Source organism: Rutidosis leptorrhynchoides, chromosome 3 (genome assembly GCF_046630445.1).
Source record: "Rutidosis leptorrhynchoides isolate AG116_Rl617_1_P2 chromosome 3, CSIRO_AGI_Rlap_v1, whole genome shotgun sequence".
In the NCBI taxonomy this organism is placed as follows: domain Eukaryota; kingdom Viridiplantae; phylum Streptophyta; class Magnoliopsida; order Asterales; family Asteraceae; genus Rutidosis; species Rutidosis leptorrhynchoides.
Window position 1 is genome coordinate 694,342,452 of NC_092335.1, and position 13,317 is coordinate 694,355,768.

The 13,317-nt window shown below is 31.7% G+C and overlaps 3 protein-coding genes across 3 annotated transcripts in view; 2 read left to right on the top strand and 1 right to left on the bottom strand.

Annotated features, from left to right (window-relative positions):
- LOC139899542 (chlorophyll a-b binding protein CP29.1, chloroplastic-like) overlaps nt 1-3,615 on the top strand; it is a 34,624-nt gene extending 31,009 nt beyond the window's left edge. The window contains exon 2 of the mRNA XM_071882372.1: nt 3,253-3,615. Coding sequence (XP_071738473.1) covers nt 3,253-3,615 — 363 coding nt within the window. The remainder of the gene's footprint in view (nt 1-3,252) is intronic.
- Nucleotides 3,616-4,244: 629 nt separating this feature from the next.
- Nucleotides 4,245-8,161, bottom strand: LOC139899543 (pyruvate decarboxylase 2). Its single transcript, XM_071882373.1, has 7 exons — nt 7,836-8,161; nt 7,311-7,639; nt 6,231-6,394; nt 5,474-6,124; nt 5,277-5,394; nt 5,007-5,195; nt 4,245-4,634 (listed from the first exon to the last, which is right to left on the bottom strand). The coding sequence occupies exons 1-7, from the start codon at nt 8,029-8,031 to the stop codon at nt 4,464-4,466; spliced, it is 1,818 nt and encodes a 605-aa protein (XP_071738474.1). The 5' UTR covers nt 8,032-8,161; the 3' UTR covers nt 4,245-4,463.
- A 1,468-nt stretch (nt 8,162-9,629) lies between these two features.
- On the top strand, nt 9,630-10,794 carry LOC139902754 (protein FAR1-RELATED SEQUENCE 11-like). The gene is made up of 3 exons (XM_071885355.1): nt 9,630-10,496; nt 10,565-10,651; nt 10,771-10,794. The coding sequence occupies exons 1-3, from the start codon at nt 9,630-9,632 to the stop codon at nt 10,792-10,794; spliced, it is 978 nt and encodes a 325-aa protein (XP_071741456.1).
- The last annotated feature ends 2,523 nt before the right edge of the window (nt 10,795-13,317 follow it).

Here is a 13,317-nt window from a genome sequence, read left to right on the forward strand (position 1 = left end):
TTTAATAATTCATACTTTAATAATTCACTTTAATAATTCATACTTTAATAATTCACTTTAATAATTCATACTTTAATAATTCAAAAATCTATTATAAATAGAATTCAATAGATTTCATTATTTCATAGAAACTTGAAAATATATTTCTCTTATCTCTCTCAATCGATTTTTATATATATATATATATATATATATATATATATATATATATATATATATATATATATATATATATATATATATATATATATATATATATATATATATATATATATATATTTGCTCTGTATTATTTCAAGATATTATTAGTATACATAAAATATTACGACGGAGTGATGTCCGAGTGATTTCAAAATAGTTTTTTTGAATGAGTCGAAGCTAAGGAAATTATGGGTTATAGCTATGGAGGTGATGGGTATGGTTCATAGGTATGCTTGTGAGGTCAATCTAGTGTTTATCATCTCCGTTGCGTCTACGTACTTTTCTGCAATATTGAATCTCAATATTGATACGTGAGCACTCATAACTTAACTTTTATATATCAATAGTGTATCCCTGACTAGTGCTCGAGTATATAGGATTATGCATGCTTGTACATTCGATATTGTCCTTAGATAGGTTTGTTGAATCCTGAATTAGATACATATGCTACTGAGATAGGGTATATGATATGCATGTCATTGGAAAGCTAGCAAAAAGTTAAGAACTTTTCATTTAGATATCGAATGGTTTCGATGAACGGATTAGAAGTTATAGTCAACTGAATTTTAGTATTATTGTTAAAATGATTATTATTACTATCGTCGTTATTATTTTAATAGAAATATCATTGTTATTATAAAATATCATTATTACTATTATGTTAGTATTATCATTTTATCATAATAACATTTTTAGTAAATATAAATATTATTATTTTTTTATAGAATAATAATAATTATTATTACAAAATAATACAACTTATAGAATACTTTTATACACTTGCGAGTGTACGTATATTTATAAACGAAAATCTTGTGGTCTATTAATATATTGAAATGATTGTTATGATAAACCTATGAACTCACCAACCTTTTGGTTGACACTTTAAAGCATGTTTATTCTCAGGTATTAAAGAAATCTTCCGCTGTGCATTAGCTTATTTTAAGGATATTATTACTTGGAGTCATTCATGGCATATTTTAAAAGACGTTGCATTCGAGTCATTGAGTTCATCAAGATTATTATTATGTCAATTATAGTTGGATGTATTATGAAATGGTGTGCATGCCGTCAACTTTCATTGTAAAGAAAGTTTGTCTTTTAAAAACGAATGCAATATTTGTAAAATGTATCATATAGAGGTCAAATACCTCGCGATGTAATCAACTATTGTGAATCGTTTATAATGTATATGAACGGGTCCTTTCATATGTGTTATTAATCCATATAATATTATGTTATGCCTTTTATTTTGTTTGAGCAAACAATAATAATATATGATAGGTGTCAATTTGTTAAGACAAAATTACGCTCGTCGTCCCTCAACTTGTTCCCAACCTTCCAGGGTCGTCCCTAATCTTTTTTTTTTGCTGAGGTCGTCCCTAAACTTCAATTTTGTAACTCATGTCGTCCTTATGTTAATTTTCCGTCTCTTTTTCTGTTAACCTAAAACATGTGCAAAACATGTGAGGGTATTTCAGTCATTTTCCTGTTTTACTCCTTTTAAACTCTCAACAAAATTGCCCGGGTCGTCCCTCACTTTCCTTACTTTTTATCTCGTTATTTACTTAACCATTTCATTTCTTAATTCATCTCTTTCTTCCTTATCCCTTCTCTACCATTCACTTGCAGCCACACAATTAAATCATCTTCACTTTAAAGATCCATCATCTACAACATCGGTCCATGAAACTCAAGCAAAATCAGACCCACAAAAGTGAAAAAGATTCAATCTTTTTATCTAAATCGAGAAACCCACTTCCAATAAGCTCAAAAAATTGATGGAGGAAACGCATCAATAAAAATTCAATCTATTCTGTAAAATTCAGAGACCCAGTCATAAGATTTGCGATTGTGAAAAAAGTACCTTTAAAAATTATATCTTTTTGTATAATTCGAGAGACCCAGTTCGTAGCCAGTAAAAAAATACAGATTGAAACCCTTATGGTGGTGACCGGATATTGTGGTGGTGATCGGTGGTCCGCTGGTGACGGTTGAGAGGTTGCAATCGACTAACATTTGGAATGGTACAGTTACATCAGATAAATTCAAGTGAGGTTTCATATATTAGTTTCCTAATTTTGTGTATAAAGGTGTTTGATGTTGCTGTGGATTTTTAACTGCTGTCAAAGTAAAAAAAGATAAATTCAAGTGTAAGAGATTTCAAATTTTTTAAGGATTTGTTAAACAGAGAGGGTAAAAGAGTGAGATTGAATATAGGTGGGTTTAAATTATGTTTTTGTTTTTTATTATTTATGCATCGATCGAAGAGTGAAATTGAATATATGTGGGTTTTAATTTTGAATTTATTTTAGAGAATTTTGTTGGAGAAGATGAAGATTAAAGACGAAATAAGTTGGAGAAAATGTGGAAATATAAAATTAGATATAAAGGAAAAATTACGCCCGACGTCCCTGAACTTGTAATCAGGATTAAAAGGAGTAAAAGAGTTAAAAAGACTAAAATACCCTCACATGATTCGCACATGAGTCAGTTTAACAGACAAATTGGACGGAATATAGACGGAGGGACGACCAGAGTTACGAATTACAAGTTTAGGGACGACGTCAGCAAAAAAAAAGTTTAAGGATGACCTGAGAAGGTTGGGAACAAGTTGAGGGACGACGAGCGTAATTTTGTCATTTGTTGACTACGTAAAAAACTTGATCAAGTGAATAGTTTCAGAGTAGATAAAGTGAATAAGTTCAGCTTTACAACTATCGTACTTTGCATAATGCGACAAAGAATCCTTACAAGTTCTCTTGAAGTCATGCCTTTACTTAAATATTTTCCTATTTAATTTACAAATTCATGTCTTTGGTTTCGAAAATTTTAACTGAAATATAGCTAGCTAGATCATAAAGTAGAGATCGTTCTGAATTTATCGGATATTAGTCAAGGCGGACTATGTTCATTACCTATCATAGGTGTGAATCTTTAGCATATAATGAAAGTTGTATTTTAACAAGGAAAGTTAAGATTGTTTATCAGATTATAAATAACCTTATTAGCTTAAAAAAAGATTTGATTTTTTCCCGTGATCTTTCTTAGGTGGAACTTATTGATGGATCATCTTATTTTGGCCAACCACTTCCCTTCTCAATCACCACTTTAATCTGGATCGAGGTTTTGGTTATTGGGTTCATCGAGTTTCAAAGAAATGCTGAACTTGAACCCGAAAAGAGGCTCTACCCAGGTGGTCCATTTGATCCGTTAAACTTGGCCAGCGACCCAGAGAAGAAGGCGACCCTTCAGTTGGCAGAGATTAAACACGCCCGTCTTGCCATGGTGGCATTCCTCGGGTTTGCTGTCCAAGCTGCAGCCACTGGAAAGGGCCCACTCAACAACTGGGTTACCCATTTGAGTGACCCACTTCACACCACCATCCTTGACACTTTCGGCTTCTTCTCTTAGATTTCCATTCTTAGCCACTCTATATATATATATGGTTCACCTCTGTATTTTTATCGTCAATTCTATCTTGCAAAGGACGTAACATTTGACGAAACAATGTATGCTTTTGATGTCAGTCATATGGATCAAGACGTAAACTAACCCAATGTTGCTTCATTTGCTTAATTTGATATGTTAATATGAACCAAACATTAATCTTATACTTTCACAAGTGCACTTTTTGGTGACCGGAGATATTGCAACATTTCAAATGCTCTATATGAACTCTCTGTAGTGACAATAATGAAGGATCTTAAACTCAAGGAATCACCTAATTTAAAGACACTTTCTTTTTAACATGTATACATAATAATCTAGAAACAATGTGGCTTAACAGTATCTTTTAATTATGCACCAAGCATAACCAGTCTTTTTGCCAAAGTTTCTACCGTAGATGATAACAGAGTAACATTGTGAGGTTCATATAATTAGACTACTTTGAAACAATCAAAGTACTTGAACAGTTTTATACGCTATATGCTTACATATAGGGATCTGAACTTCTATATGAAATATATACATCAATACATTAATGTTTATAATCATAGATGAAAAGGAACAAGAAGAGCTTTAAGGTAAAAATAAAACGATAAACAAAAGGTAACAGGTAAGATAGCAATTTCAATGCAATAAACCATTCTCATATTACTCAAAAGAAAAACAACTTAAAAGACAGTACTTATTATGCTCTTAATGAAAAAAAAAAAAAAAAAAATTTGAAATAAAGATACTTGTAATAAGAATTCCAAGCTCATTAATGCTTGTTATTTTGACAATTAAGAGTAACCAACCATCAGAAAGAAAAGACTTTACTGAGGGTTTGGAGGACGGCTGTTTGCAGCAGAGACTCTTGAACCCCACTCGAGTAACTCTTTGCTAGTATCGTCCTTGTGAACAATCACTTCAATAAAGCACAAGCAATCCTTTTTATCACCCTCTGCTGTCTCTATTGCTTCAATCAAGTCTTCCTCACAAAACACCTACAAAATTTAATATTTTCTAGTGAGTTTTCTTGTTGTACATTATGAGCAAGGATGGATGAATGGGCGTGTTGGATAATGGGTCAAAATATATTTCTCCTTTCTAGAATTAAGGCTTAAAACAGGTCAGAATCGAGTTACATTAACTAATGCGTTGATTTTGAATAACCAAAACAATCTTTTACAAGAATACATATATCTTTGAAAAGAAAACTTTTTAGGGGAATCACATTCAATTTCAGCCCGTTTGGCCTGTCTGTATATAAGCTATTTTTAGCACATCTAACCCATTTGAGATAGCACCTATCTCAACTTGTTCATAAATATGAACCAATATTGCCACCTCCGCGGTGTTCCATAAGAGTATCTTACCTTTGTTGTCCAGCACTTGCCCTCCCCATTGTGAATTGCATCAACTAATCCAGTGTAGTTCCAATTCTTGATCACATTGTAAGGCCCATCATGTATCTCTACTTCAATAGTGTAACCGCCATTGTTTATCAGGAAGATGATGGTATTTTGCCCACATCGCAGCATTGTTGACACATCTTGAGCTGTAACCTGCGGTTAAAACAAATTATCTCAAAAATTATCAATTCAGACCATTAAACCTGAAGGAGATTTATGTTAAGTTGTATATACCTGGAAGCTGCCATCACCAATACATGCAATCACTCTCTTATCAGTTGCACCTTGTGCATACCCAAGGGTAGCACCAACTGACCACCCAATCGACCCGTATTGCATCTGGAATTCATACCTACAATATCCGTTTTGAATAATCAAATACAATGAAAAATTGCAAGTGTAGAATTTGTAACATCCTATTTGATACTTACCCACATCCTTGTGGCAATTTTAGCTTCTGGCAATTGAACCAGGAGTCACCTGTTTCAGCAATTACAGCTGTGTCACTTGACAACATCTTTTGTATATGTTCAAAAAGAACATTAACCCTCAATGGCTCCTTCGGGACACACTTTAGAGGGTGTCCTTCAGGAACGAAAATACGATGGTAATTCTCATAAGCGGTGGTGTTCTTATTAACCCTCTTGGCTAGAGCTTGTAAGAAATCCTTCATATAAATACACCCAAAAGTTGGGCCATTTCCAATTACGACCCTATCAGGTTGAACGATTAGGGCCTTCTCTTTCTTAAGTAATAGAGAATAACCAACAGAGCTGTAATCATTGAATATAGGACCAGCAAACACGTAAGCATCAGCCGATTCAACAATTTCTGCACAGAATGCAGTGCTCACAGCACCCCAATATGTCCCAATGAAGTGAGGATGGTTCTCTGGAACTAGCCCTTTTCCAGATGGCATTACCGCAAGAGCATAACCCGAAGCATCTGCCAATTCAACAAAAGCCTGGCATGCGCGTGCAACACGCAGTTTAGGTCCACCAACCATCACAGGCTTCACCGCCTTGTTTAAGAATTCTGCTGCAGCCTCAACAGCTGCTTCCAAACCCATCTTATTACTCAACCTAAACCATTAGAAATATCTATAAATTCAAAGCACATATAATAATCTACTACAACATTTATAAAATGAAAAGGTGCAAGACTCTGAAGGCTATATGTAAAACATACTTTGGGGCTAAGGAAAATGGAACCGGGTCTCGGCTAAAAGTAGGATGAGGAATTGCTGGCAGATTACAACCAATGCTGATATATGCAGGCTTGCTCTCTTTCAAAGCAGTAGCAATTGCTGTATCAATTAGCTCGTGAGCATCTTCCAAGTTATTCACCACAGCCTGCATTCAAAACACTAATAAGTTAACCAAACAATTCCAATGTTTCAAGTATTAGTACATTACAAGTGCACACCACCTTATACCTATATTCAATGTGTTATGTGTAGCTATTTTACACAACTATTCAATGTTTCAAGTATTAGTACATTACAAGTGCACACCACCTTATACCTTATATCTAGTCGCAGAAACAAGTCATTATTTAATTTAAAAGTAATATAATCAAATCAGTTAATCTATAATCTATAAATAATAATAATAATAATAATAATAATAATAATAATAATAATAATAATAATAATAATAATAATAATAATAATAATAATATTAATATCATCATCATCATCATCATCATCATCATCATCATCATCATCATTATTATTATAATACAATAACAAAATAAACATAAACGTATACAGAGCTAACATCAAATAATAATTTAACAATAAGTAAAATCACAAATTCAGGGGCGGACCTATGAAGGGTGGGTCGGCCGCGCCCCCAGTGGATTTGCAATTTTTAGTATAAATTTTTTCGGTTTTTCGATTTTGACCCGGGTGGAATTTTTTTTTCCCCAAACCCTTCATATTTTGCCCCAAAATCTTAGTATTTTGCCCAAAAATCTCTAAATTTTGCTCAAAAACCTCTATATGTTGCCCCAAAAACTCCATATTTTGCCCAAAAAAAATCTCTACGTTTAGAAAAAAATTTCGCCCCCGGTGAAAAAATTTCCTGGATCCGCCACTGATCACAATAACTAATAATTAGAACCAATTAATTTAGATCCACAAGTGTAATACTCTGATTTCTATGGTTATGCTGGAGAATCATTTTATATCACAAACTACTACACATACATAGGCACACGCGGATTAACAAACAGATTTACAACCTTAACGAGTTTCAAATTTTATACCTGAAAGCAAGTGACAGTCTGAAAGCAACGAAGCTCCTGACTAAAATCTGGCAAACCAATCGTATGATGAAGAACTCTGTTGGTTCCATAATCATTTGAATTTGGTCCACCAACAATACAAATCACAGGCAAATTCTCACTATACGCGCCAGCAATAGCATTAAGCACGCTTAATCCACCAACAGTAAACGTAACAACACACGCACCAACACCACGAACCCTAGCATAACCGTCAGCAGCGTATCCGGCATTCAGTTCATTACAACAGCCAACCAGATTGAGCCCAGGCTCATCAATTAGATGATCAAGCAAAGTTAGATTAAAGTCACCTGATCAAACAACATTAGTATGTGAATTGAATGAGTTCATTGTAGATTGTAGATAGTAGGTTGTAAATTTACGAATTTAAAAATAAATTGTAAGAGAAACCACGTGTAACGTTTCTATACATGTAAACTATATACGTTCACGTGAGATAAAATCGTAGGTTCATCGTTGTAAAAAAAAAAAAAAATAAATAATTACCTGGAACAGAGAAGACGTCGGAAACGCCGATTTGAACGAGACGGCGAGCAAGGTGACGGCCGAGAGTAGCTTCGCCGGAGTTGAATGGTACGGTGGATGATTGTACACAAGATGCACCGCCGTTGATTGTGGCAGGGCAACCGAGATTGCCGTTAGGGGAAGTAACAACTTCTAGAGCACCGATTTTTGTATCCATTTTCAATAAATTAATTTGATTTGATTGATAATTTGAGTTGATTTTGAGTTTGACGAAGTGATGAATAGATGGAAGCCTATTTATACTGGCGCTAAACGTATATAGTCTAGACTGGAAACACCAGAGGCGGTTTATATGTGCGTTGTTTGTAAAGGAAATGGTTTTCATTTACTAAAATATACGGAGTAATTTATTTATATTTATATTTATTCATTAATTATAATATTATTTTTTAAAACCAGAACTTTTAATTAATTATGATATCGTAAAATACATTGGTATTTCTTGATAAAAAAGAAAGTGATTTACCATACATTTAGGTTAAACCAGTTTCAAATTATTTATTCACTTTTTTTTATGTCTAAAAATATTCAGAGTAATATTATTATTAATTTTTAATTTTTAATTATTAACTATTACTGTAATTATTATCATACGTTTGAAAAAAAAAAAAAAATCACTTATATAAGTTATTAGTTAACTATAATAACTATAACTATAACTATATATAATAACTATAGTAAAAATAATAATAATAAAAGCTGATTATCGTACCCTTATTTATTTTCCTCATCTACTTTTTTTTTTTTTTTTTTTTTTTTATATTGCAAGGCAAATGTATCTTAAATCTTACCGTAATATGTCTTATGCAGAAGTAATTTGATTAATTAAATTTAAATTTAAATCTATAATATTGCAAATCAATAACTATAATTTCATTAATTATAATATACTGTTACTATCTTAATATAATACTCTGGCCCTTTCCAAACATTTAATTTAAATTTAAATCTATTTCGGTTTTAGATTCTTAGCTATAAATCAGGGTAGATAAAATACATTGGTATTTCTTGATAGAAAAGAAAGTGATTTACTATACATAAATTGAGAGTAAGAAATTATTAACTATTAATTATTATCATACTTTTGGAAAAAAAAATCACTTATATAAGTTATTAGTTAACTATAACAACTATATTTAAAAAAAAAAAAACTATATTAAAAATAGAGTTTTTCTAATTGTAGCCCTTAGAGCTATCTTAAGGTTAACTTCCAACTACCAATAAATAAATAGAAAATAGAAAATCATAATAAAATCACACACGTATTTGTTAACTGTTTCTAGTCAAAGTGCTTTTAACAATTGGATTTCCCCCATTTTTCCTTTATTAAAAGCAAAAAGGAGAAAACGTGTCTGTACTTTTTCATTCACAATTTGCAGATAACTCAAAGTATATAAGTTAAAAATCAAGACCAACTTCATTCTTCATTCACTTTCAAGAGGTAATTGAGTTCAATAAAGTTCGATTTGCATAGTATCATATGGATTAATATATGTTAATGTAAACGGAATGTATATTATGAGTTTTAACTTTTTAATATGGATATGTATATTACTGTTCGCAATTACATATGGATTGATACATTACATTCATCCATTTCATTTTTTATTTTTAACTTTTATTCCTTTTCAATTACTGTATGATACGGCTTGCTTTATTTTTGTAATGGTAGTTTTTGGGTTATGAGTTGTTGGCATCCACTTAATGATATTTAACACAGGTATACTATGTTAGATTTAAACCTTCCTCCTATCGATGAAGATGTTGAATTATCCATTGGCCAATCACAAATTAACGAACCTTTCGTTGGGCAAACCTTTTCTACATTTCAAGAAGCATTTGTTATGTATGAAAGTTGTGCCAAGCAAAACGGTTTTGTTGTACGTAAAGATAGATCTGACAGAAGAAAAAAATAGGACAGTACGACGTGATATTTACTGTCATCGTGGAGGGAAAAAACAGTTAAAATCAAAGCATCATAGAAAAAGAGAGTCAATTAGATGTGGATGTAATGCTCATATGCGCCTTACTTTTAAAAGAAGCTATGATATATTTCCCGAAGAATGGCATATTACAAAATTCGTGAAGGAACATAATCATGAATTATTTTCTCCGGAAGCAATGCGTTTTCTTCCCGTCAACCGTATTATCACTCCCGAGGATGAACAACAGATATTGTTATACAAAGAAGCTGGACTTAAAGTTCAACAAATAGTTCGAGTCATGGAGCTTCAAAAACAAGTAAAACATGGAGATCTTTCTTTCCTTGAAAAAGATGTTCATAACTTATTTGCTAAAGTGAGTAGATTGCATGGAGCTAGTGATGCAGTGGACCTAATTGAGTACATGGAAAATTCAAAACTACAAGATAAGAATTTTCAGTATGTTTACACGTTAGATGCAGAAAAGAGGTTAGAAAACTTGTTTTGGTGTCATCCACAAAGTTATGAATGGTATGAAAAGTATGGTGATGTAGTTGTATTTGATACCACTTACAAAGTTAATGCCTATGACATGTCTTGTGCACTTTTTGTTGGAGTTAATAATTATGGCAAGACCGTATTGTTCGGAAGTGCACTTCTTCGGAACGAGACCACAAATACATTTAGGTGGTTAATGAAGGTATATCTTTAACATACATATGTAATTTATACGTTATGTTTTCTTACTAACTTATATTATATATGCAGACTTTTGTAACTACAATGAAAAAGCCATCAAAAACAATCATCACGGATCAAGATAGGTGGATGTCTGGAGCAATTGCGATTGAAATGGCAACTACAAAACATAGCTATTGCATATGGCATATCTCTTCTAAATTCAGTTGTTGGTTTACTGCACTTCTTCGTACCGAATATCAAAATTGGTGTCATGATTTTTATATCCTCTATAGGATGAATTCGGTCGAAGAGTTTGAGCACAATTGGTTTCTAATAGTTAAAAAGTATAATTTGGAGAATAATAAGCATGTGCAAGGTTTGTACGAATTACGAAAGTCTTGGGTTTTAACAATTATTGTATGTCTTCATGTTGTTTTAACAATTAGTAGGGAGTATCTGTTTATGTAATTATGTTGGTATTCTTATTGAATTATTGTTGGTCTTTTCAAGTGAAAAATATAAGGAACATAAATTGTCTTCGAGTTTAAAATCAAAAAGTAGCCTTACTTTATCCATTTAGATGTGGATGCAGTAAAGTCTGGCTTCAATGAAATGAAAGTAGTAATACTCCCTCCTTTTCAAGTAATACATCTCTAATTTACTAATTAATTTAATTGTGTACATCGTATAATTAAGTGAATTTAATGTTTTCTGCTAAAATAATGGAAGATAAATGCATTGACTTTTTATGATATATATGAACGTGGGTTGCAGTTTTATGTCAAAAATTTTGCAAATAAATTAAACAGTTGAATATAGGAGCAGTTACTAAAATTTAGTTGGAAGTTATACCCTTAAGGATAGCCCTAAGGGCTACCATTAGAAAAACTTTTAAAAATAATACGAGTAATAAAAGCTTATTATCGTACCCTTATTTATTTTCTTCATCTACTTTTTTTTTTTTTTTTTTTTTTTTTTTTAATATTGCAAGTCAAATGTATCTTAAATCTTACTGTAATTTATGCAGAAGTAATATCTTATTTTATTATCATAAAAGCTATACTTAAAAAAGTGGAAAATGATATCCCAAACATGATTGATATTAAAATATTACCAACCATAAAGTAGAAAAGATACTTTATTAATTATCGGGTGAGTAATCGGTGGGATTCAATTGTATTAAAAACAATTAAACGGTATCAAGGTCACAAAGACCATGGTTCCACAGAGAAAACAAGGCAACGTGACCCGTGTCAACCATAAGTCCAAAAGTAATACGGAGTAATTTTTTTTTTTTTTTTTATTAATACGGAGTAATAATTAAACAAATATATATATGTTGAGGTACAAAGTTTTATGATTTGAGGACGAGTAGCAATTGTTTCTCGATTTTATTTATATATTTTTAATCATAAAATATCTATTAAACTAGTTAAAGACCCGCGATTTCGCGGGATTTTTGAAAGTTGAAATAACGGCTCTATTGAGTCGACAACAATCGTCGATATATTGACGACTTGACTGACTCTTAGAACCTAAATTAAATTCCAGACATGATTTAAAACTCATGAAAATTTGATTCTACCATTTTCAAGGCGTCTATTATTATTTTTATTCTATTTTTAAAAAAAATATTTTTTCCTACTTGAAGGCCGGATGTTCTCTCGGAAGCAACCTCTTTATCCGTCGAATAAAGAGAGGGATGACTTTCCCAACTCTTGAGAGTGTTTTCACTCTGGGTGGAGAAATGACTTGTATTTATTCTCGGATATGGGAAGGATTGTCTACATCTCACTTCCCCATACACCACTCATGTGGTATTGAGTTTCGTTGTTGTTGTTGTTGTTGTTATTTTGAAAGTTGAAATCATTTATTAATATCATATTTTATTATATTATATTGTATTTGGAAGGTGTTAAGTTTATACATGCTTCCGTTAACATCAAACTTGAGCAAGTTTTTGGATCGGGAGCGGATCCTAAATTGGTTAATGAATTCGTTTCATTCAAAACTCCTATCATGTATTAATTCACCAACTCATTGCTTCTTTCAATACAAGTAACTAAATTCAATTATGTGCATCAAATAATTTGTGATGTCTGAAATGATATAGGTGTAGAGACACAGCTATATGTTATGAATTACTGTATAATTTTTTACACGACGATAAGCGTTGACAAAACTCAATAGCTCATATTGAATACAATTAACGTGAATCATGTATTAGTTACATTCAACGCGCCATCGTGACTACTAAGTTGATTGTTCGTGGTAATGTTCAGATGATAAAGTTATAGTAGAAGGTAGAACTAAACACAAACTATAGGTTACATGTACTGGTTACATTACTTTTAAAAACACATTAAATATTCAACATGATTTAAGATTAGTTAAATCATACCTTAAAATGATAGTAAAAATACATCATTTTATACAGATTACAGATTTAATTAGTAAAACCAATGTACAGATTGCAGATCTCATATGATAATATTAGGTAACCCTAACCTAAACCTTAAACTCTATAATTTAACCATAAAATCTAAACCTTACACCCTAAAATCTAAACCCTACACCTTAAACCCTAAACTCTTCTAAATCTTTTGAATTAAAAACTAAATCTAAACCCTAACCATAAACCTTAAGCCCTAAAATCTAAACCTTAAATCTAAACCCAAAACCTAAACCTAAACCTAAACTCTAAACCCAAAACCCTAAACCTAAACTCTAAACCTTAAAATTCAAACCCTAAACCCTAAATCTAAACCCTACACCCTACAATAACCCTAAATCTAAACCCACAATCCTACACCCTATAATCTAAACCTTAAACCTAAACT

What these genes read in the sequence shown, in the direction of transcription:
- LOC139899543 (XM_071882373.1), bottom strand. Translation starts at nt 8,031, where the DNA reads ATGGATACAAAAATCGGTGCTCTAGAAGTTGTTACTTCCCCTAACGGC. An exon ending in AGACTGTCACTTGCTTTCAG is followed by an intron (nt 6,395 to 7,310) that starts GTATAAAATTTG and finishes TTTTGAATGCAG; the next exon opens with GCTGTGGTGAATAACTTGGA. An exon ending in GCAAGTGCTGGACAACAAAG is followed by an intron (nt 4,635 to 5,006) that starts GTAAGATACTCT and finishes TAAATTTTGTAG; the next exon opens with GTGTTTTGTGAGGAAGACTT.
- LOC139902754 (XM_071885355.1), top strand. Translation starts at nt 9,630, where the DNA reads ATGAAGATGTTGAATTATCCATTGGCCAATCACAAATTAACGAACCTT. An exon ending in CATTTAGGTGGTTAATGAAG is followed by an intron (nt 10,497 to 10,564) that starts GTATATCTTTAA and finishes TTATATATGCAG; the next exon opens with ACTTTTGTAACTACAATGAA. An exon ending in GAGCAATTGCGATTGAAATG is followed by an intron (nt 10,652 to 10,770) that starts GCAACTACAAAA and finishes TATCCTCTATAG; the next exon opens with GATGAATTCGGTCGAAGAGT.